The 24,934-nt window shown below is 37.3% G+C and overlaps 2 protein-coding genes across 4 annotated transcripts; one reads left to right on the top strand and one right to left on the bottom strand.

Annotated features, from left to right (window-relative positions):
• The first annotated feature begins 10 nt into the window (after positions 1-10).
• LOC111328691 (epsilon-sarcoglycan) lies at positions 11-10,169 on the top strand. 3 transcript variants are annotated; one of them, XM_022933185.2, is made up of 12 exons: positions 11-193; positions 280-365; positions 991-1,104; positions 2,725-2,867; positions 3,359-3,431; positions 4,185-4,380; positions 4,979-5,111; positions 5,649-5,866; positions 6,741-6,767; positions 7,333-7,470; positions 8,334-8,497; positions 9,894-10,169. In XM_022933185.2, exons 2-11 carry the CDS (start codon positions 338-340, stop codon positions 8,485-8,487), a joined length of 1,224 nt encoding a protein of 407 aa, XP_022788920.2. In that variant the 5' UTR covers positions 11-193; positions 280-337; the 3' UTR covers positions 8,488-8,497; positions 9,894-10,169. The 3 variants fall into 3 exon arrangements, with proteins under 3 accessions (XP_022788920.2, XP_022788913.2, XP_022788927.2); XM_022933178.2 differs by having other exon boundaries at positions 53-193; positions 8,334-8,479; XM_022933192.2 differs by having other exon boundaries at positions 53-193; positions 8,334-8,501; positions 9,894-10,033.
• A 1,762-nt stretch (positions 10,170-11,931) lies between these two features.
• Positions 11,932-24,902, bottom strand: LOC111328332 (N(6)-adenosine-methyltransferase non-catalytic subunit METTL14). Its single transcript, XM_088754828.1, has 12 exons — positions 24,750-24,902; positions 21,301-21,471; positions 20,857-20,928; positions 20,149-20,217; positions 19,665-19,752; positions 19,073-19,128; positions 16,883-16,917; positions 16,279-16,423; positions 15,586-15,678; positions 14,600-14,815; positions 13,477-13,588; positions 11,932-12,383 (listed from the first exon to the last, which is right to left on the bottom strand). Exons 1-12 carry the CDS (start codon positions 24,813-24,815, stop codon positions 12,082-12,084), a joined length of 1,425 nt encoding a protein of 474 aa, XP_088610954.1. The 5' UTR covers positions 24,816-24,902; the 3' UTR covers positions 11,932-12,081.
• Between the last annotated feature and the right edge of the window lie 32 nt (positions 24,903-24,934).

The raw sequence follows: 24,934 nt of genomic DNA, 5'->3' as shown, positions 1-24,934 counted from the left end.
ATCTCAACGCATTCCAAAACAGCTTGACAGGGGTTAGAAATATGCAGATTTTCGTCTGTGTGATATTTTCAACTTTTTATAGCTTTAAGTAGTAAACCTGTTGTTTATATTTGCCACTCGTGGTGGCACTAACGGTCACTGAAACCTTCTAAAGCGATCGGTATCGTCGGGAGACACTTTATAGGACACCACGGTAAGCGATTTCACACTGTGGTCTTATTCAAATCATTCAGAATGATGCGGCTATCACACTCGACTTGCTTCGTTGAATACTTGCAGGAAGGGCGTTCATTGAATATTTCTGGATTGTTTAAGAAACCGTTCACATTGGGACATAATGAATCTTAAACAAGCTGGTTGGATAGGTGAGGAAATCTGCTATTAAATCTCAGAGTACAAAAGTTCACATAATTTGCTCGTGTAGCGTTATACACTTAGCGAGAAATTCTTCATCACAACGCAAAATTTATCGCCAAAGAGCAGGCATGACTTTCTTGCTGATGCAAACGTTTGTAAATTATATCTAATTTGCGTTTTTGTCTTCTTTTCTTACTTGGAGTTTTTGCCCAACTTCATTTGAAGTATTCTGTCAACAGTTGTCACATTTTAGTTACAGAAATGTATGACTTAATTATGTACACTCGTAAAATTAATTTTGTACTAGTGTCTCCACCGTCTTGAAAACAAAGTCTTTTTTGAATGGATCATAATGAAATTTACTCGTTTTCTTGTCTGTCCAATTGTGCACAGTTTATAAGAGAAATATGAGAGGATAAGTTAATACATTTAATTTTTTGAGTTGTATCTTCATGTGCGATTTCTTACTAAAAAAAAAGCCTTCTAGCAAACATGAAATTTAGACGAAGACCACAACAGGATCTCTTTGAAAAGGCAATATAACTGGACAGTATACATAATCCTTAACAAATTGATATCCTTCATTAAGGATATTGTAATAACATCAAGCTTCATCTAATATCTTTTTTTCAGGCATTCTGTTGATGTGCATGCAACTATGTAAAGCAGTCAATATCACATTAGATGCTACAGTTGGAATATTTCTTCAAAAAGAACTTCTTGTCCAAGGATTTACATCAAGTCCTTGTAAGTAGTGTTCATAATTCCATCGAAGCATCGTGATAATATTTTTTCCAGGTCTGAGGTAACTTCAGGTCTGTCACAAAATAATTCCATCGAAGCATCGTGATAATATTTTTTCCAGGTCTGAGGTAACTTCAGGTCTGTCACAAAATAATTCCATCGAAGCATCGTCATAATATTTTTTCCAGGTCTGAGGTAACTTCAGGTCTGTCACAAAATAATTCCATCAAAGCATCGTGATAATATTTTTTCCAGGTCTGAGGTAACTTCAGGTCTGTCACAAAATTGAATAGGTTTATTAAACTTTGGTAAATTATAAGTGTGTGTTGGCAAAGTGAAAAAGTAGAGCTCTTTCATATTTACTACAAAATACCATTATTGTCCACCTGGACTCTATTATTAACAAAGTTAATTTCAGGGCTGAAACTCTGATTTCCAGTTCAAAGCCAAGTACATGAAGTACTGAATCACCAAATCTTCAAACAACTTCGCAGAACAGAAAAATGATGCTTTTTGCAAAGAAATCCTAAAACTTGTCAAATAAAGAGAACAGATATTGTATAAGGTCCTACTTAGAAAATGAAAGAAAAAAAAACTAAGTTGTGCAATATGCATTGGATAACAATAAATTCTCCTCTTATTAACCCATTAATAGCCGCAGCTTTTGTGAAAAACTGTGTTTTGAAGCTAGTCGAGCAGATTTTGGGTCACTGTTGTGGTTTTAAAAGCTCAAACTTACCACAAACCCATTGACAGCTTGTACACTCGACAGCCTTTCGATCCAAATGCAAAATGGCAGCCTGAAAATCTCGGGCACGCGCAGAAAGCAAAATTTCGAGATAGTTTTTGGGTTGAAAAGTAATGCCCCACTTATGACTTTTACTTTTCTCTCTTTCTCCTGCCCTTTTTTTCCCCTTTCCTTGCCTGAAGTTTCTCCTTACTTGCTGGAAATTTAGTAGGCTTCATTTTGGTGTAGAGATTATTTAGGAAACTACTCATTATTTTCAAACCACATGCTCAGAAAGGTAGGTGGGTAATAGAACAAGATTTTCGTGCGGATTTTCAGGTCAAAGTTACATGGTTTTTTGGCTATTTCTCCAATCTCCTTCACTTGATTGCAATCATTCTGGTATCGTTTCTAAGATATTTTCAACCTGTTCAAGTATGTGCTCAAAGTCGTGCTCCAGGGTTAAAAGTGATGACGTCTCAAGGCGTAGAAAGGGTGTGGGTCCACATGGGCACTTATGGGCGTATTGGATGTCAATAGGTTAAATTGAATTCTCCAGCTAAATTTTGACAACCGGACCCCATTGTACATAGGGTGCCTGATAATGCTATTCAATAGATAAATCTCTATCCAGTGGATAAGTGATAGCAAAATGTACTGCATTACCCACCGCATAGAGATTTATCCAGTGGTTGTAGCATTATTCAATCTTCAAACAACCTGAGCCTGAACAATTCTTTGTTCAGACAAAGAGAATACTAATTCCTACAGCATGACACTGTTCTTCTGCCTCTATAGTTCTTCACGAGAACCTTTATTTTTGAACATCTCTTTATAATTAAGTAATACACATAGTCAGACTAACTGACTGACTGATCATTTTTTTTTTCTTCAAGCTGATCCTGTGAAGTTTATAGCTTCCACATCCGGATCTCCTGACCTCCCTACCTGGTTACGTTTTGAACAACGTGAAGCTTCAGACAGAGCGTTCATTTATGGCACTCCTGGGCACGGTGTGCCCAGTCAGGTTGTTTTGGAGGTAAGACACTTTCAATAGTCACTGTGAAAACAGTGTGTGGCATTTGTACCTTCAGGATTGAGTTTGTAAGATACCCTTTTTTTGTTAACAATGCCCTTTTTCTCTGTCAAGCTCCCTTTCCAAAGTGCCCTCTGGAGGCCCATCCCCTGCTCTCTGATACAATCCTTTCCAATTAAGTCCTTGCTCTCCCCTCCCTCAACTCTTTAAATGTGCTCCTCCTGCCCTCTCCAAGAAACTTCTTGCCTGGAGGAGGTCTTGAAAGTTTGCAAGCTACTTCCCTCTGTGAGGGGGTTGCGGAGTTTGACTTAGAACATTTATGGGACTATATGTGAACTGCAGTTAAATAAGTGAATATGAGAGTGATCTTTGCAGTAATGAACACCACATGATATACATTTAATAAGCTGTAGTGTTGTTGGTGTGTAAAGGTGATCATTGTGTGGTGAATCTTTTTGACACTGATGCTTATTTTTTCTACCCTTTTCTTTTAGGTTACTGCATGGAATAAAACAGACTACACAACTAAAAGACAAGATGTTGTCGTTAACATTGATACATCACAAGGTTTGCAATAATATGCCACTTAGTTCATAAAAAATTATTTCATGGACCAAGTGAAGAACAATGATGTCTTGAAACCATAATTTGTAATTTTTTCAAGTCTTTACACTATTTTCTTTTGACATTGGAATCACCATAAGATTACATTGTATTGTGTATTAAAGAAAGATTTAAGTTTAACTTCTTGACTTGTTTTGAATTTATTAGATAAAAAATTGCCTCATTGTTGTTGTTTTTGTTTTTGGTTGTAAAATCTTGTCACGCTGATTTTAGAGTTGTACCCTTAAAAACTTTGACTTGGTAAGAGAGTTAGGGTCACTTTAAATCATATTCTCTATCACAAAAAGAAGAGCAGGCACTGCAAGAATTGATTATATGCCAGTCATGTTATTCTCAGGAATTCTTTAAAATCCAACAAAAATGAAGCTGGAGGAAGATGTTCCTCTGTGAATGACCAGGAATTCCATGTGCTGCATGCCTACAGGAGTTAAGCCTGTGACCTTCTGATTACCTTTGAGCAATTAATGAGAGAATTGGAGATTTGTGACCAGCCAGGCTGATTAACTAGGTCCATGGTGACCACCTTTCTGTATGTTGCAAGGATAGGAATAAAGCTGCCCATTTATTAAAAAAACTTTACTCACTTATTGAGAAATAAATTTTTGCAACTCAAAGTACTCAATGCAAATTTATATAGGACTTTTATTCACACTTAAATGCAAATAATTCTTACTAATATTTGAATGTGAATTATAGACATTCCACGTTACCAGGCAGAGTTTTTAGTAAAAAATAGCAGTATTGATGAATTCCTGGAGAGAAAGGAAAGTGTGAACTTTGTGGAAAAGGTGAAACAAATTTGGCAGCCAGTCCCTGGTGGAGTGAAAGTAACAGCTGTGGAGTCAAAACTGGACAGAAAAGGAAGGGTACCAATTCCACCACAGAAAGAGGGGTAAGATTAATGTTGCAAAAAACTGTCTAATAAGCTAAATATTTAGAAGTTTTTGTTTTCATTCTGTGTAGGGGACAGAGAATATCCTATTTTTAATGTATTCTGGAGGTCCTGAATTTGACTATAATTATAATAATACTAAGAACACTTTGCAGTACTTGCAATGCTTTTTGTATGTAATGATACTGATAATACTTACATGTACTCTCCCCTTCAATAATTTTATAATGCTGCCAACAAGGTTTGGCTTGACTTGCCATGATTATTATATGCACAATACTTTTGGTCTTGAAATCGCTGCAATATTGAAGTTAAATGGTGTTTTTTAAAATTTTATAAACACGAAGGATTTCTTTGTTTTATTTTTTTAAAAAATAGCTGATAACTTGGTCCTTTTATTTATTCTTCAAAAAAAAAAGAATGATGTTAGATTGTCAGAATATCCTTAAGAAAAGAAGCCAAGGAACACATTGAAAGAGGTCTGGATTTTTTTTAAAGGAGAAATTAAGATGCACAAGACTGAAATGAAATTTTTGTGACCCATTCAAATCTTGGTCAGAATATCCAGTCATGGAAGAAATATCTGTGTCATTTCCAGGGTCTTTATCGCAGTTGGTGGTGCATCAACCTATGAAGTGCTCAAACAAGAATACAGAGGCTGTGCTGGTTTACGGGATTCATCCAACAGCAAGTTCCCTCCCTTTGATATTGACTGGTGTGAATTTAAGTTGGTGAGGTTTAATCTTTTTTTTTTTTTTTACCAACATATTATTGTCAAGTTAAATGTTTCCATCCTGGTTGCACATCTAAACAATCTTATGGTGATAGGACACTCAGAAATTTTCCTTTGTCCCACACTCATGACAAGACAAAAAACGTTATTTCTCAGCTCAAAACTTACCATCTTTCTCATCCTCTCTGAAACACATGATGCTGTTGACATTGCTGAACCTAGCAATATACTGTACACGACATGTGTCGTATGTGAACTTCATAATGGGCCTTGCTCACCATAGAGTCTCTGTGGCTCTGTGGCAGAGCATCCAAGCACAGAATCCAAAGGCCTAAGGTGCGATTCTTCATGGGGACTCAGAAGTTTCTCTTTGTCCCATGCTTGTGACAAGTCAGAAAAAACATCTTTCTCTAAGATACTTACCTATAGTGAGTAATTTCCAAATGGAGAACTGAGATTCATTGGTTCTTTTTGTTAAAAATAAAAAATGTTTATTGTAAATACTTCAGTCTGTAATTCAACTCTTTTCTGACAGATGGATGTGGTTGACAGTGCTGTTGTTGTCAGTAATGCCACCACAACAGTAGTCAGTGGAGAAGGATATGGGGAATCAACATATATAGCACCAGTGTTTGACTCGTCTGCCAGGGACTTTGGTAGTGACTTTCTCCTTATACTGATCTTGCCGCTTGCCGTTGTTGTTATCATAGCAATCATTCTGGCCATCATCATGTTTTGTTTCCGTGAAGGAAGGTAATCTTTAACATGCTAAGCCAAAATAGTTTTACGGTATCTTACTTTTATCAGAGTCTTTTTGGATCAGTTGTCATGAAAACAAAACCTTGGTTGTTGTTTCCAAGCAGTTTATTCCATTTCCAAAACCATTGCATCTCCAAAGGGTTATATGCTAAACTGTACAACTAATAAAAAAAAGAAAACCATGTGCTCAAACATCCTAGTAACCTAAAAAATAAATAAATAAATAAAAAAAAAAAACAACAAAAAAAAAAAAAAAAACATGTTTCTGTATTTTGTTCATGTAACAAACTCATAGTGTCCTGTCCAGAAAAACAATGATAAAATTAATGCTCTGTGGTGGTAAAAAAAAACAATCCCAACAGCCAACCAGAACAAAGAAAATTGTCACCAGGGGAGCCAATGAGAACTTGAAGTAAAAGCAAGCAAACTGGCCATAATCCCTGGAGAAAGCTCTTCCAAGTGGATTTAGTTTTGAATGTGACTGTTCAAGAAAGGAGCTGAAGTCTACTGGAGCAATCACAGAGCGGAGTAAAGCAAAACCAATTTAATGCAATCCTGGATTTACTTTCAATGCTCAATCAATTGAAAATTGTTCTGTAATCCTGCCTGTGGATGATTTTGTAAACTTTAATTTGATTTGATCCACAACACCTCATTAAATCTTGTTCATTTTTCATTTTGAAAAAAATTTTCTTTGACCTGGTCCAGACCAGTCTTTGCTGTTCACAAGAAAGAGGGTTCTCTCTCTCTCTCTCTCATACCTTAAATTTAATATTTAATTATTGTAGATTTAATAGTTATTAAATTCTGAATTTGAAATGGCCACTTTGTTAGCTACATTTCCGACATTTTCACCATTGTTTTTCAGGCCCAAGAGAGATTCTGAAACTCCAAGGTTTGTATTAAAATAATTTTGACCTATAATTTAACTAGTAGTGGTGGCATAAGCAAATGAACTTTTAATTAAATGTCTGAGTACAAGTTTTAAGACAGGTTTGTGCCATGCAATGAAATGCTGACTTGTATGCAGATGGCTTTAGATTACAGTATGGCAATGTACCCATCTTGGCCTCTTATTCTTATTTCCATCTGGTTTAAGCTAGTTATTATACCTGATTCAATATTAAACACATTTTCCCATGAACAGCTTGAATTGTGGTTTGTCACATTTGGTGACAATGTCCTCTGTATATCTAATAAAAATGTACTCAAGACAATCTTCGTTCTCTCTTACATTACTGACTTAAGCTACATTAACCCCATGACAAATTTTCTTTTTTTTGCTTCTCTATCCGTGGTAGTCTGTTTTTGCTCCAAGTGTTAAGCCATGACACTGATCAATGTACAATTCAACAGCATCAACTCATAGCTTACAGAAGAGACTTTCTTCAAAACTTAATGGGAGATATTTAAGAGCCTAGATAAATTTTACAGTAATTATCAAATGTGTTTATTCACAGACCACAGCTGTCTCATCATGACTCCATTCTAAGAGCAACTTTTCGTCTGAGACAACTTTCCCATCAAAATGGTGATGCTGTACCTGACAGTTCAGATGGTGTTCCACAGCCTAAGGACACATCCACACCTTACAAGCAGTGAGTGAAGTTTTAATGTGTTGTTTATCATGAATCAGATCAGAGCAAGAAACCCACTGCTTTTTACTCTATCAGAAACATGAACTTCACTCTGAGGAGAGTTCTGCAGTTGTAGGGCCATGTTGTTTGGCCAGATTATACTGGCCTGGAAATTCTGAAAATGGAATCAAGTGACACATCTAAACTGGCCCTCAAAACTGGAAGTGACTGCAAACACAAATTTCTTTGAAGGCCTTGTTTTAGTATTGCAGAGCAGTTGTAATTTTGGCAAGCTAGTGTTTGGTATTAATTTTTCTCTGCTGAAGTTATAGCTGTCATCTTTGATTTGTACAACAGCAGAAGGCTGGGGAGAGAAAGAAATTTGTACCAAGGGGGTGAGTGAAAGTCAAAAGGAAAGAGAGGGAGTGGGAAGGGCAATAGAAATTGTCTCCTCCCCTCACCATCCACCCTAAATCAAACATGACCGGTTGCATAAAGGATTCCTTGCTCATATTGTTAAGTTGCACTTTTAAGAGACCTGCATTGTAGGTAAGTATTGCAGCAATAGTACTGGTCAGGGGTTTCATTAATGTTTTCTGCAGGAGGGCAACTGGTTTTCACAGGTGGGCAAAACTCTTTGAACTGAACTTCTCTATAAGATAAACTTTCCTCCAGATGGTCAAATCAGGTGGGCAAAGCCGTCCTCACAACCAGTCAATTTACCTGGTGCCTGGCCCTTATTGAAACCCCTGACCAGTACATCAGCAGTTACGGTAAAATGAGATGAGAGTAAGGGGCTAAAGATGCCAGACTTACCGGCAACTTTGGCTAGCTTCTAGCTCTAATTGGCAACTCTGTAAAGCTCTCCTTGTTTTGCTCTGCAGAAAACCCCCTCCAAGCCAGCGTGAATATGAACCAGAACCAGAACCCCCCATGGGGGCACCCCCTCCATATCGCCTCCCACCTCAGCCAGGTGTAAATATGTCTGCACCTAATGGAAACAACCAATATTATCCAGGCTCTGCTCAAGGTGACTGAAGCTGGCTTTGTGAGTAAGATTTTTGATTTGATAAATCCCAGAACAGAGGAGTGGAAAACAGGTTGGACAGCCTGCAGGAAGGGTGATCTCGTCACAGCTGAGAAAATGGTTTTTAATTTCAAATTTGTCAGCTATATGGTGTAATTCAGTGCTTCTTTAAAAGACACTTCCACTGCAGTTAATATAGATTTGGAGTAGCCTGCAATCTTATGATCTGTTGGAACATGAAACTTACACATAACATATATGCATATGCATTCTCAGAACACTCAGAGTTCTTTAAAATCTTAGTTGGGATAAACAAAATAAGTCAATCAGAGTTTAACAAAATATAATTTCAGAAAATCATTCTAATTGCTAATGAATTCACTGAGTATAGTGTGGGACAGTAAATCTCTGGTTTTTTTTATCCAACTCAATCAGAGAACACATCCCTTTTAGACTTGGACCTGCATGTACCTTGTGTTGTCGAGTTCATCTCATGCATTAACATAGTTTTTTTTGCCTCTCATTTACCCCTCTGTTTTTGGATGAGCAATTTTCTGGTGAAAAATATGTTAAAAGAAGTTAGAAAGAGATTGAAACAAAGATTGAACCCACAAAGGACAGCTGGGCAGCTAGTCCTTGGTCCTAAGCCATATGAAAAGATTGGTCCAAGGCAAAACCCTTAATATTTTAAACATGCCTGAAAGACCTTTCTAGGCATTTTTAATGTCACTGGGAAAAACTTTTACTAATAATTATCTTACAGTAACATAGTTCTAATTAGTTCAAACATTAATTTTGACTCACTACATATACATCAAGTTATCAATTTTTTTCATTCATGGTGTTCTCCTGTTTTCCACTCTCATCTTGTATAGCACACTTCAATTCATTTACATCTAACTACTAAAAAAGTTTAACAACCAGAAGCTACTAATGCTTTGGTTCTTAACCCCTCTACACACTAACATTAGTATCTACATGACTCGTACTCCTCTTTATATTTTTCTTTTGGCACTGGATGTCTGGAATAATTTGTTTAGCAATCAAAGCTTCTTAAGTTGGCACTCACTTTTTTTTTTTGAATAAAGTAATTCGCTGATTCTGTAAAAATGCCAGAAAACCCGCCCGTTAATGCTGGATCTCAAACAAGGTTCAAGCTCCCTAGTTGTTAATATTTTTGTAATCAAATGTCTACCTGTCACAACAGGTGTAATTTTTAATAAATTATAATGGCTGTAAGCCTTACAGCACACTAAATGTGTCAATATTCCAAAAGAAAATCAAACTAAAAGCTGTCAATCTCTGAAGATCTGTTTTATGTTAGTCCTGGTTCAGTTCCTTTGAGTTGTTGTACTTTTTTAATTGTTTCAATATTATTAATTGCTAATTATTAATTGCTAATTATCTTCCTTTGCAGATGTATCAAGGCATCAGCGACCACCTCCATTTATGAACAGTGGGAATGTACACTGACCATAAAAACATTTATTGGAAATAGGCCTTTGGTTATCAGTGGCTTAAACTTTGCCAACCTTGTGCATTAATTTGTATTTTTGTACCTTTTGTAATAGTGGAAAGTTTGAGGTATCAGAAATTTTAGTAACATTGGAAGATTTAAAAAACACAAGGTGAATCAAATGGGTCAATGGGATGCACAGAATGCAGAAATGCATGTGCACAGAGTAGTGTTAACCTTTACATTTTAACATCAGTATGCATATTCTCCATACTGTTTTCTAAACATTTTCTGAGGTGCTGAGGAGAATTTGTTTAACAATCAAGAGCTTCTCTAGTTGGTGATCATTTCCATTATTCTCATGACCTTAATGTGTGATTCAGGGGTGATATTGTAAGGAGAGATTAGATGCTAGTCACTCCTGGGGTAGCCTCCTACACAAACGTTCTTTGGGCTCGTCACGCAATCTTCCTCCCCCATGAAGCCACGTGGGGGAGGAAGATTGTGTGACGAGCCCAAAGAACATCTGCGTAGGAGGCTACTCCTAGGGTTTAAAAGATTCATCTCCTGTGAACTACTTAATTTGTATCAGTAAAGGTTGCTATGGACTACCAATAGCAGTTCTTTCCCAGTTGCATCTTGCTTTCTAGTTTTCAGGAAATGATTTTGTTACACTGATATTTTTTCATTGGTTCAATGGAGAAAAGCTGCTCCTGGTAGTGTAATGTTGCCACTGCATAACCAATGTAGAGTAACTTTGCTAGTATAAAGCAGCTTTCTTGTATGTAAAAGAAGGGAATCTCTGAATAATTTAACCTTTGTTAGTGTGGTGTGCGTACTAAGTTTATAATAAACAGGTTATATTTTGTATCTTCTGGTGTCTCCAGTTCTTCTGTTCAGGTGAAAAAAGTCAGCATTTTAGCCAAGTGGCTCACCCAACCAATTCTTCCTCTGGTCTTTGTTGCATAAAACAACTAGAAGTATTGCTACCCTGGATGTGATGCCAGTTCATCACAAGTTACTACCCCTCTCCCCCTACCTTCTGAAGTTTAGACAATAATTATTAACCTCTTAAAACATGGTTGACTGTAGTTTAGCATAATATGGATGTCAGCTCAGTCACAGAGACCATTACTGACCATTTCTACAACAACTGTTGAAGATCAATAAATTATGCCCTATAATACCAATCATGAGGTCAAGATGGCTGGATTTTGGCCAAGTTCTTTTTTGCCTTTTAAATGGACGAAGTCAAGGTCCATAAAAACAGGGAAAAAAAAAGAACAAGACCAATATCCAACCATCTCAACCAAACAAGCTTGGTCAAAAAAGGATTTCACTTTACAAAGAATTAAGATCTTGTTTATTTTGAAAGACAGGATAGAAAGCCAACTGCTTTTGTAGTACAATAAACCTCCAGGAGTCATTTATGTCTTCTTTATTTTGACTGTGTCCACTGCTTTCAGCGACTCCATTGCTGACAATGTCCAAAAATTATGAACATTTTCGTGAGCTTGCTCTAAGCAATTTTATTTCTCGTGCAGGACCCAAAGTGAGCCAGATGGGCACCTCTGGCCTGCTAGGGTAGTCAACAGAACACAGGATTTGCTTCATATTGCCCATGGGCATCCCCATGGGCATCCCCAAGGGCAACCCCACAGGCAACCCCATGGGCGACCCCATGGGTGACCCCATGGGCGCTGCCAGCCATATAATCACTGTAGACACTATGAGAATAGAATAACTCATTGCTGCAGTGATTCTAGATTTATTTTATGAAAAGAAAAGTTATGAATATCATTACCACTTGACTGAGTTTCTTTTGAAATTGCACAATGGATAGTTAGGCTAAGAAGAGTGATTGATTTTTCATTTCTCCTTCCCATCTTCGACTTTTTTTAAGAAAATGTTAAGTATAAGAACAAAGGAGCTGTTTGTCCCTAGTTTCTTATGGGACTCCATAAGAGGCCTGAGTTAAAAAATTTTGCATCAGTTTGGCCAAACATTGCTATCAAAACTTCATGGTGAATGTTTTTCAGACGGAGGCTTGGAAAACCAACTGGAAAGCATGTAAAACATTGTGCAAAAGGGCTCACATTGTTTCACAAGTTTTCCAACTGCGTTACTTGCTTTGACTAATGATTCCCAACTATCTTACAGAAAAGCTCACAAAACCCCTCCCACCCCTCCCTTGAAACCCTGCTCCCCTCATCATCCCCCCACGCACCATGCCTCTTCCCCGTGCACCCGGTCCTCCCCTTGTGGCAGTATTACCACCCCCACGTCCTCCACCATCTCCCTTGTGTTTTCCTGTGGGAGATTTAGGTCTGAGTGTCTCAATTTCTTGTGTGCTGCCAACAATAAGGTCTTCTGGTCCACTAGCAAAATACGAGTTGTACAGATCCGCAGAGAAGTTTGAACTTGAGAGACTGGGCCCCACTGATAGCCAGCCTAGGAGACATGAAACAGAAACACAAAATTCATCATCAAACCTCAAAATTTTTTTTTCATCCCATGCTTGTGAATAGAGCAAGAAACATCCTATCTATTTCATTACCAAGCTAAAAATCCCACGAGTGACCAAGACAGAATTTCTCCAAACAATATCAATACAATGACAAGCAGATAAGTAATGGGAATATCGAAAAAAATCTGTTAGGGGATTAATAGTTCATCCAATAACAAATTCTACGAACTAGCATCATAAGAATTATATGGCAGACAGTAAGGAGAACTACTAATGAGATCTTGAAATTGAAATTGTTTATTTAATTGCACACAAGATGAAGTACTAGCCCAGCTCACAAGCAAGGAATCCTAAGGTCTGAAAGTCACTTCCTCGTGTGGAATAAGAATTTTGTCTTAGTTTATCCAATGCTTGTGACAACATAAAATAAATTTTGTTCTTTAATCAGAAAAATGGTTTAACCCTTTCAGTACCAGAAGTGATTAACATGTTACTTCGCCCAATAATATCCATACAATGTTCAGCACACAGGCAATGAGAATACTAAAACTTATCAGGTACAAGTTGTAATCTTGATCTAACACCAAGTTCTTGTAACTAATTTACAAGGAAATGTCTAGCATCTAGTGGGGAGAATTAACAATCAGATCTTAGGAGCTTAAACTACAAAGTAGCCTGTGAAGAAGCTAGTGCATGGTTTCTTTCAAATCCAATATATATATCTTATTAATCAAGCGCGAGGCCCTTACTGGGAGAATATTGGCCCGAGGTCCGCACAAAAAAGACCGAGGGCCGATATTCTTCCAGTACGGTCCCGAGCAAGCTTGGTTAATAAGAGATTTATTATACGACTGAAGTTCAAAGGGACACAAGTGCGGTATCATTCAGGACCATTCGGGACAGTGCCTGGTCCAATACTGAGAGAATGTTGACCAGCAATAGAGCATTTTGATTGGTTGATTTTAGTTATTGGCCCTCTGACTGCCCGAGTCGTGTAGTAAATAATTATTGTCACATTGACTGAATTTCACACAAATCTGAGGTCAAACTATTGGGAGAAAACAATTGAAAACTCACCTGGCCTTAGGGTATCATCAACAGCAAACAAGTGAAGCCGACGTCGTCCTAAGCAGAAATGCTCCATAATATGAAATATCTCTGTTGGTTTTTCTGTGCTCCCAAGTTCAGGCTGGAAATGTGTGGTACAACTTAGTATTTCTGTCAACAATTCTCAACTTACACCAATTAAATAATTTAATTACTACTTTTAATTAATATGCTCAAGGAAAGATTTAAAGGAAAACAGGGGATTCATTATGTTAGTCTCTGCCTTGCTACATCAGTTATAATAACTTCTTGAAAACATGCTATTTCATTCTCTACAAGTTACAAAAGTTGATAGTGAATAGTGAACCACAGCATCTGAAATTATATAACATCCCTGCATTTCCTATCATCCAAATGTACAAAATCAATGCACTTTCATTCCAGATTAAATCCTATTTGACTTTTCCATTCCTGTTATTCAACAATGAGGCCGCTAAAGTTATTTTAAATAGACCATTCTACTCATCCTCCACTGAGGCGTTAGCTGTTCTCAAGTGGCTGCCTCTAGAGAAAAGGCGATTTCAAAGATGTGTACACGTATACAAATGCATCAATGGCCTAACTAATCACAATATGGACTTGATTAGACAAGACGTACTTCATAGGCATAATACACGTAACAACGGCAATTTTAGATTACCGCGTGTCAAAAGAAATTGGAGGAAGCAAAGATCAAAATATCATGCCGTTTCCGATTTTAACTCCCTCAGTCAGACTATCAAAGACTCAAAGAATGTCAATAGTTTTAGACGTAATGTTTTTAAGTTTTTAATATAGCTACTTACGTTTAATTTTTATTTATACTTATTTTAATATATTTTTGATTTTTAATTTTTTATGCATTTTTTGTATCCTTTTAATCTCTTTGCAATTTTATTGCTTTCTTGTTTCTACTATACATATCTAGTTTCGAGGTCCTTTTTGAAAAGCATATCTGTTATGAAAAAGTTTCCTCAATAAAGATGATTACCAATGAGAGCCCAAAAGAATTCCAAAATAACCAAACTGAATCAACTCCATTCAAGATCAAGATTTTTAGGCCCAAGCTAGGAAGATTTTCACCAGTCTGTTTTATAATCTAACCACAACTTACCTCTTCAGTGATTATAAGATCGATATCAACATTTGCATGAATGAAATCTCCATCAGTACTTCTCCGCACAGTTCCTTTAATTCCCATAAGGCAGTGTTCTTTAGTATGTTGAAATATGGCATCTGGTTCAAGGTATTTTGTGTTTCCAGGATTAGTTTTATTTGTTTTAATCCAACAAATGTCCTCACAACGACGAAAGCCCCATTTCTTTAGGCACTGTTGACAAAAGACAAGTTAGGGGTGGTTGGAAGAGATTTAAAGGAAACCTGCGATGGACGAACAACAAAAATGTCTTGGATTTTTAAGATTGATTTCTGGGTGATAAAGTTCATTTTGTGGGCTGTACCCACATCAAATGTCATGTGACAAAAGTGATTAATATGTAACTTCTCCCTATATACATTATCTAGCAATCAGGTAATCTGAGCACTCAATTTTATCCAGTAGAAGTCGCTATCTTGATCTAGCAGTTTGAGGTGAGAATCAACAACTGGATCTTGGAAATTAAAGGGTATATCTCACCATTAATTAGCAGGTCTGTGAACGTACCAAAAAAGCTACAAGTATTTGTCAAGACTTTGGGTGTATGACAGCCTTTCAGTAAAAAACATTGGAGATTTTATCAAGGAAATCATGTTTTTTTTCATTTCACAGTTCCATGTAAGCACTTTGAATTGATAACAATTGTAGCACAACTACTGTGCCATTGTTTGTCTGTGGTCTGTGGTCTGTGAACAAGCCAGAAAGCTACAAGTGTTGATCAAGACTTTATGTGTATGAGAGCCTTTCAGTGAAAAAAATATGGACATTTTATCACCATGGCATTAATTGTTTTTCATTCACAGTTCCATGTAAGCATTTTCACATTAATTGTAGCACAGTTACATTGTTTGCCTGTTACTATAAAACAAGACCTTAAATAACTTACAGGAAATTTAAAGCAAAAAATATTTATCGATCATTTTCCACATATTTGAGTTCTTTACCTTTCTCCCTTCATTGAGTCCTTCATGTGAGCCACACCAAAGAAACAGGAATGAGCGTTGAGCAGCAACTTTTTCTATTTCTAGCTTAAGAATCTGCAACAGTGCAACCAAAAAATGTGAACTGAAGTAACCATATTACAACTACTTCACAAGTGAAACAAGAACCTACTAATTTCCCTTAAACAGCTGGTGTGCAGCTAATGATCTGTACACCAAATCAAGATGTCTACGCCCAACCCAGCACAGCAATAATTATGCTGTGTTCTTGCACACAACACTTTTCCCAGACATTGCCCCCTCTCCACACAATAGTGCAAAAGTGTGTGGATGAACTGTCAGGGAACCTGACATAATTCTAGGATTAGGGGGTTAGTTCCTAAAGAAACTCTGGTGCTACATTGGAGGGAGGTATTACAAGATAGTCTGGTTTCATCCACTGATAAAATAAAAAAATTGGCCCTTGTAAAGAGTTCCAAAAGCTGACATTTACAGCCCATGCCCTTTGTCCGAGCAAATGGCTAAATAACTTGGGGGGGGGGGGGGGGGGCTAGTGCTATCCAAGATAGGTCACAGACCTCTAATTATACCATGCTAGAGAAGCTGTAACAAGCTTCCTGATCAGAAGTTAAGGGCCGCCCAGCTTCAAAGACTGAGTACTTAATAAGGTTTTACATAGAAAGGGATACAACTGACCTCATCCCAGGTCCAAGGTTTCCAGTTAAAAGTAGTACCAGCTGCACGTCGTTGATATTCCTCCAGGGGTGGGTCAATATACAACACATCAAACTTACATTCAAGGTCATCAAGATCAAACATATCCAGGTCACACTGAAGATACCTTAGAAAAAATTAAAAACTGGCATAAGAATGAAGGGAAACAGGAAAAAACACCAAGTTCTTCTTTTAGTCACCAGAAATCAACCTTTAGGAAAGGTAAATCAGTAGAAGAAAACAATTACCGGCAGATCTTTGGAGGTAAAATTTGAATAGAAATTCAACCAATTACACCATCAATATTATTTGTAACCATGTATAAGTCCCCATAGGGTCTGTGAGTTATGTCATAAACTATAATAGTTTTTTTTTTGTGTGATGACATAAGACCTCAGGCGCGGCTTGCTCAAAACACCATTAACCTAACCCAGGGTTAGTTTCAAGTCATATTGAGATAAACTCCAACAAAACCTTAGCTCTTATACACACTCTACTACATGAAAAATTAAAGCTGGGATTAACTTTTAATCCTAGATTAATGTTAACCCTGTTTCGAACAACCAGCCCTGTCTCAGTTACTTACATTGGGGGAGTAGCTCTCTCTGCAATGATCTCATCCTAAGAAAAATTTAAACATGATAAAATGACAACAGCATTTAATACCAAAAGAATCAATCATCAACAGAAGTACAAATTGATTAGGCCCAGTTCTGATGCAGAACTTATGCTTTGGTGAAAGAGAGAAATTGTGGGATCAAAACAAAATCACACTTATTAGGCAGGCCTCGACACTAACGGTAGCCAACTAGCCACAGACTAGTAGAAATTCAGTTTTGGCTGATGATTTTCAGTTTCCACTAGCGAGTTTGGCTCATAAACAAACTGAAATTGTGAAGGTGTAGTCTGATCGTCCGGGTGAGTGTAGTCCTGAGAAGGACTGTTGTCTGTGGTAGTGACTGACGTTACGACAACCTGCGCGGAAGTCATCATCAGAGTCAAGTGAATGATTGTTGTAAGTAGAATGTTCTTATTCCAGTTCGTGTGAAATGATCGGTTGGTTTTGCCATGATGTTATTGGCTGTAAGACTCAAGTGACGTAAGTCGGTCGTGATTGGTCTGTTTTGATCTGTCGGTAAAGTTAGGTCGTTCTTTTTTGGTCGTTTGTGATGTTTATGTCGTGAATGAGTCGTTTGTATGGGGCGGGTAGTTGTTGACATCTGTTTAGGGGAGTCTGTTCTAAGTTAGTAAGCTTTCCAGAGTCAGTCGTTGAAAATAGTCAGTGCTGTAGGTTAGGCATTGCGCAGAGTCCCAGTCAATGTTGTGGTTGGTAAGTCGATGGTGTTCAGCAATGTGATTGCTGACATCACCTTTCCTCGTCGCCCGTCTGTGTTCAATCAGTCAGTCTTGTTGTGAGATTTCTGCCAGTCTCACCGATGTAGGAGGCTTGGCAGTCGGAACAATTGATCTTATAAATCGCTCCCTGTCTTCGTCTTTGTCTTTAACGTTGGTTAGTAACTGACATAGTGTGGTGATGGGTTTGTGGGCAACACGGATATTGAAGGGTAGTAAGATGCGCGAGATGTTTTCAGACATGCCTTTTATGTACGGTATGGTTGCTGTAGTTGTAGGGGTTGCGATGTCGTTTGTTTCGGTAGTGGTAGTGGGTCGGTGAGTGTTTCGTCGGATGAAGTCGTTGTTGCAGTTGTTCTTCGTAAAAACACGGTGGAGGTATTTGTTCTCGTCGGATAAGCTGTCTGTCGAGTCACATACTAGTTGTGCGCATCATGTTAGAGTTCTGATAGTTGTGGCTTTGTGTGATGTAGGGTTGTAGGATGACTCATCTAGTAATCTGTTGGTGTGTGTCGGTTTCCTGTAAACTGTCATTCGTAATGAGTTGTCGTTGTGGCTTACCAGGCAGTCTAGAAAAGGAAGTTTGCCATTTTCTTCGACTTCTCTGGTAAACTGTATGTCAGCGTTTTGTTCGTTAAGGTGGTTGTGGAATGCGTCAATTTCGTCGTGTCGAACGGCGGTGAATGTGTCGTCAACGTAACGTAACCAAAGCGGTATCGTTTGTGGGCAAGTCGAAAGGGCGCGCTCCTCGATGTTCTCCATCACAATTTCTGTTATAACAACAGAAACTGGAGACCCCATGGCAGTGCTGTGTAACTGTTTGTAGTGTTTACCGTTGTACTGAAAGTAAGTAGACGTTAGGCAAATGTTTAGCAAGTCCATGATGTCGTCTGTCGGTAGCGGTAGTGGGTCGGTAGATTGTCGGATTGCAGTCTCAGTGCATTGTAATGCTAATTGAAGTGGAATACTTGTGAACAGTGATTTCACATCAAATGACACTAGTTTGTAGTCGTCAGGTATCTGAACAGTCTTGGTAGCATTAATGAAGTCTTCAGTGGATTGTAGTTTATGTCTGGATTTGTCAGTTAGCGGTTGTAGTATTGTCGTCAGGTACTTGGATAGTTGGTCTGTGGGAGAGCCACAGAAACTGAAATTGTCATGACATCTAAGTTATCAGTAGCCAGCCACTTGGCTAGTAAGTTGAAAAGTTAGTGTTGAGCCCTGCTTAACCAATTTAAGTGGCACACCCTACTCAACTGAATCTTGAGTCAACCCTAAAAAGACATTCAAACTTGATTGATTCCGATGTTAATTTTTTTCATATACTTAATAAATTAAAAATAATTAGGTTACTCATATTTGAGTACAGGAAAAGTTTGAAATGTAAACTGGACCTTAGTGAAAAGATAACATTCAGGGTCACCTTGAGTCTGATGAGTTCCCTGAGTTTAGGATATTCTTCAAATCTATCAGCAAGTCCTATGAAAAAGAACAAGACACAGTCATTTTTTTCATTAATACATGCCATAATGATTCTTTTTTGTATCCTTAAACAGCACATTGCAAATCCCAATGTTTTGATAACATGGTGCTTTGTGTCTAAAGTATAAACAAATAGAAATTTGCTTAAAAATTCTTTAATTAAACTTCATATCCTTAAATAAACATTTCCCTTCAAATGACACAATTGTCAGAAAAAAATTATGGCTGGCAGTCATAATTTTATTTTGACAACCAGCAACTATTTTAAAATTTTGGGTTACCAAACGGCAACTTTGAAATGATTAAAGGCTGATAGTTTCTAAAGAAACTGTTTGGGGCTGCATCGGTGGGGGTAACGAAATAATCTGAATATATCAACAAAGTTGAAATGGTAAATTGGCCACCGTTACGATCATAAAAGCTGACGTTTCGAGCGTTAGCCCTTCGTCAGAGTGAATAGGGGAATTGTGGGTTGTAGGCCTTGCCACCCTACTACAACAAAATCAGACACTTTGTTTAAAGATAGTACCCACCAACATCTCGGATGAAGTTGTGAGGCCTTTGTCCTGTGTCAACAAAATGCTGACAGTAATCATTGTGAGGGTTGGCACTTTGAGTTCCCTGAACATTTAAAAGAAACTAATTATGACGCAAAAACTTTTTATAAATGTATTATTTAGATTAAACATTCTCATCTCAGGAGGGTTACAAAATCATTCAACTGAGGCAAACATTTCAACTGGTGAAATTTTTAAAGACTAAAAAAAAATTTAACTTCTTCAGACTTGTTAATTAATTTTTTGCATTTAAAGTTATGGTTATAACTACACTTTTGCAAAGTGAACATTTTTAAAAACATAATTTCTAGTTGAAGAAAACTAATTTGTAAATTTTCACACTTTTTCATATAAATGTATTCTATAGTTATGTTCAACCTTTACTATAGAACTTGAAGAAATGCATGGAAGTACACTTCCTTTCTTCTTTAAGAGTCTTAAAGTAATATCTATTATATACCTTCAAGAAGTGGCTGGAATCTTTGTACACAACTTCCTCCACATCTTCCCCTTCATAGTCTTCTTTGTTCTTAACAGATTAAGGTTAAAACAATTGTTTGAGCTATCAACTTCACAAGTACAACTATCAATTAAAAAAAAATGCCCTGAGGCAACTTTTTAAGAAACAATATTATACAAATATTTTAATTGACTATCACAGACTTGCAATATCATTGCAACATGGTCTTGGAGAGTACAACAAATGTCCCTTGAATAAACTGTTTTAAATGAACACACCATAACAGATACTAAGGCTATAGTTCTGGAGCATTTTTCAGCTGCAATCAAAGCTTTTCTATTTTGAAAGAAAGTGTCTGACAGAAGGCTATCCAATAATTCTTGAATCAATATTCCTTAATAAGGTACATTTTTAGTCACCAAAAAAATTATTTCTACTAATGATGATTCCACCTTTATAGAAAAATCAGTTAAGTCTCTTTTATACTGAGGTTAACCCTTCAATTGCCAGAAGTGATTAATTTGTATATTCTACTTACAATTCCAGGTAAGGAGAAAAAACAAGCTTATCTGCTAATTGGAATTATGGTTTTGTAACACCAAATTCCCCTGTCCAATATACGAGGAACTGTATGTATAGAAGTCAGTAGGGTGAAATACCAATTAGATCTTGCGACTTAAAGGATTAAACAACTTTGGCACAACCTACTTTATTTAAGTCTTCAGTATTCTCTTGTGCAGTAGTTTTGCCTTCTCTTCTCTCTTCCCTGGATATCAGCACCTGAAAAATCAAAATCTTATATTAACCATCCATGGAAATTGTACTACATGAGCAAGACATTAAAACTAAGCATAATGTGTGTCTTTATCTACAGTGATTTATTGTGATTGTTATAGGTGATTTGAGGGATATGATTTATCCCTTTAATTCCTACAAGTGATGGACCTGTATCTTCCCCTAGAATATCCATACATTATTCAGCAAACAGGTAATGAGAAATCTTATTTGTATAAACTTCTTAAGTAGAAGTTGTTTTCCTGATCTAACATCAAAATCTCACCAAAATCATGAATGGGACCCTTCTTTACAGAAAAAAATAATAATTGATCAGAAGAGCTCTTAGTCATATGTAAAATTTTCCCAATAACCAACCTTGGTTGGACCTGCAGGGACACCAGGCAAAACAATGTCTACGGTCTTTGGATCACCTCCTGAATGATGTATGTCATCCCTCTGTTCTCCTGTTATCTTGAGCCGTTTTCTTTCTTGTTCCTCTTTACTGGTCAGCAGATCTCCAATGGAATCACCTCCTGAGGCACCAAGCTAAATCGCCAAAATGTACATTTCATGATCAAGGGCATGGATAGAAGGGGTGCCAAGATACATAGTACTCCCTTAAATGCAGTGCTCCATGCTGTGACAGTGCTTTCAATAAGACCTGGCACCCGCCGGAGCTCCGGCGGCTATTCTGTTGTGAGTCGCCGGGTATATTTCACCGCGCTCAAGTCGCAGTCGCCACGCTAAGTCGCAATCAAGTCGCTCTCCAGCGGATGTTGTACCGAGGTAGCCACCTATTTCAAATCTTATTGAAAGCACTGTGTGACAACTTTGGTTGCCATAGATGTAAGAAACAAGTTTTCATAGTGTAAATTGCTAAAAAAAGTTCCCAATGGGTGACCTATCTTTCCAAATGTTTGGCTGGTTAGCAGTCAAGTTGTCCAACTGGGTGACCTGACTTCTGACAAGATGACTGTTGGGTGACTTGACCAGTTACCATTTGGCTAGCTGTGATGTCTTAGTTATAGTCTTACAGTACTGCATAAGAGCTCGAGGGGCATTGGGGTACATGTTGCAGGTAATTTTTTTTCTAAGGTAAATTTAATTTTTCACTAGGTACAATTTTTTAACCTGGGTATTTTTGCAAAACCAGCAAAACCAATAAATTTTCTCATCCCAGTTATCAAAACCCCTAATTAATCCAATAGAGTGGTCACAAGTGGAGCATATAGAGGTTTGGCGACTATTTGAGATTGGTGGGGGCACATAATTGCCCCTCAGATCAAAGGGAAACCAGAACCCAAGATGGAAAAAACCAAAAACCAGATTGGATACCAAATCCAAAAACCTAAAACCAATGCTAAAAAGTGGAAATCCCACAAACCACATTGAACACCAAAACCAAAAAACCAAAGTTTTTTGGCACAAAAACCGAAAAACTGATCTAAAAATAGCCAAAACTGCAAAACTACTCTTGGTTTTAAGTTAGAGTAAGATTTTAATTTCTTTCTAGTATCTTATAATTTATTATATAATTAGATACTGATGAAATACCAGGATTTCTCCTTTTACTAAAAAATCATATCTTCACCGCGCACAGTGAAGATACTATTTTTATCTTTCACGTGTGAGGATATTGGTGTGGCCATGGTTACCAACATAATTACCCAATTGCTGTTTCGAAAATGAATAAAAAAAGTTGTCTTTTATGTGGAAATTTCATCAGTATCCATATAATAAACAGAACATTACATGGCCGCTTGGGGATTCGAATTTTATCTTCTCGTGCTGAATGTATCTCTCACTCGTTCGCTGCGCTCACTCGTGAGAGATACTTTCAGCACTTGAAGATAAAATTCGTATCCCCAAGCGGCCATGTAATATCCTCTATTTATAATGAGTTACAAATTTGCCTTCTTCACATGTCACACAAAAATATGGCTGCCATAGTTTAACATAGGTAAAGAGGTAGCAATTTAATAAAAAGAAGAGAGGTGTAGCTAGCAGTATAGCATGTGTCACAAGGGTATAGCTAAGGGGTTCCCAGGATGACCATGATCCTCCCCCCCCCCTTTGTAAAATTTTTATAATCCTTTCACCATGAGTCATTTTTTCACCCCTGTGCTGGCAATATTTATGCATTTTTAACAAAGTTTGAAAATATTATAAATATTTATTATCCAATTGCACTTTGTAGAGTACAAATAACACAGTCACGAGACGAGTACAAATATCACGTGATATTTGTACTCAACAAATATCTCGGAAATTCACTCGCACTGAAATAACAATTTGGCATGTTGGATAATAAGTCTCTTATTAGATGTTTTGCTGTGTAGCATAACTGATTATTTTTATGAGTTGTGCCGTATTTTGACAAGCCTGTAGGGTGAGTCAAAATACGAACAACGTTCTTTGTATTTTGACTCACCCTACGGGCTTGTCAAAATACGGCACAACTCATAAAAATAATCAGCTATACTACACAACAAAACATCTAATAAGATATATATCTAATAATACTTAATAATAATAATAATAATAATAATAATAATGATAAAAACTTTATTTAAGGAGGATAACACATAACAGTAATTCAACTGATTAACTTGTGGCCCTCAAATCAATCAAACAAAGATTTTAAATAACATAAAGTGAATGAAAATCCCTACTAGCAGAAGGCAGACCAGTAGGCTATTTACAGAGCGCAGCCGAGGAGCCGAACTCAGGGCTACCGAGAACAAATCCAGCGAGTAGAGGGTGGAGGACTTGAACCTGGGCCACCGGATTACAAGTCCAGCACCCTAACCACTCGGCCACACCGCTTCCTATAATCTTCTACATAGTTCTAAGCTACAGAGATCAAATAAATGATAAAAATTCATCATCAGTTTAATTGTTTGCAGTTTGATTGTTTTCTCGATGTGTGGAAGTATTCATACAAGTACTATGTTTAAGGATGTACTGAGTAACTCCTAACAGCCTATAAGTAATCTGATACAGTACGTACTCAGTGCGTCCTTGTGGCAGTCAAGGGGTTAAGGAAACAACCTACAATATTCAGGTTGTGAAAAATAATGTCTTAGCCCAAAAAGCCCTTGTTGAAAAGCCTACTTTTTTAAAAAAATATCACATTTAGAATAACACTGGATGAAGGTTGCCATGACAATCTGGTGAGTGCCCTCTGTTTGACACAGTGTGACCCCCCCCCCCCCCTTGAAAAATCCTGGTTATGCCCCTGTGTCATGTTTCCATTACAAGGGTGTTGCTATTTTTATAGGTGCATTAAACCTCCAAATGTTATGGTCCATTCTTGTCCCAAACACGGGTTAAAAAACGGGTCTCGTTTCATTCTACACAGGATAGTTTTCATTAATTAAAGTATTTGGACCAAATAGAGTCAGGATTTCCAGTCCTCCAAAACGAACACATATCAAAATATGGCGTTAGTTCCCCTCCCGACCCGGTCTGTCTCGAGATGTCATTCCGTCTCAAGAAAAGGCAAGCCAGCATGCTCCAAAATGTAAAGGAGTGCAATATTTTAAATTGAACAAAATCGCGCAGAAAAATTCATATATACCCACATACACTGAATTTCACGCTTGTGATCCTTAAAGTTTTACTAAATTTAGCACTCTCGATTTACATTACAGCCCAAGATGGATATGAAAATGATTAATCATATGCACAACTGACGATCTCCCTAAGTTGATCCCTCGCCACTTAAATTACTTGAATAATTTATCGATAGCTTTTCCATTTTTTTGCAAAGATTAAATGACCCCATAACACAATTCCCTCGAGAAACGTTAAGTACATTTTACCTGTTGCGCAAGAATTTGTCGTCGAAGCTTCGACTTTTCTCTAATCTGCTTCAATCTATCACCCATTTTTTTCTCCTTGTAGCATTTCTTGGAACCTTCTCAAGAGGCCGCCATTTTAAAAACCCCCACTGATGTGCTTGGTAACCATGTCTCTCTTGGCGCGAACTTGGTATCCAGGCCAAGAA

Source organism: Stylophora pistillata, chromosome 3 (assembly GCF_964205215.1).
Source record: "Stylophora pistillata chromosome 3, jaStyPist1.2, whole genome shotgun sequence".
Lineage (NCBI taxonomy): Eukaryota > Metazoa > Cnidaria > Anthozoa > Scleractinia > Pocilloporidae > Stylophora > Stylophora pistillata.
Note: the sequence above shows the minus strand (reverse complement) of the source record. Positions and strands in the feature narration are given on the sequence as shown.

Coding starts and splice junctions, on each gene's coding strand:
- LOC111328691 (XM_022933178.2), top strand. CDS start 338: ATGAATCTTAAACAAGCTGGTTGGATAG. Junction 366..990: donor TAAACAAGCTGGTTGGATAG/GTGAGGAAATCT, acceptor TCTTTTTTTCAG/GCATTCTGTTGATGTGCATG. Junction 8,480..9,893: donor TTATCCAGGCTCTGCTCAAG/GTGACTGAAGCT, acceptor CTTCCTTTGCAG/ATGTATCAAGGCATCAGCGA.
- LOC111328332 (XM_088754828.1), bottom strand. CDS start 24,815: ATGGGTGATAGATTGAAGCAGATTAGAGAAAAGTCGAAGCTTCGACGA. Junction 20,218..20,856: donor ATACTGAAGACTTAAATAAA/GTAGGTTGTGCC, acceptor TAATCTGTTAAG/AACAAAGAAGACTATGAAGG. Junction 16,918..19,072: donor GGGAACTCATCAGACTCAAG/GTGACCCTGAAT, acceptor AATTTTTCTTAG/GATGAGATCATTGCAGAGAG.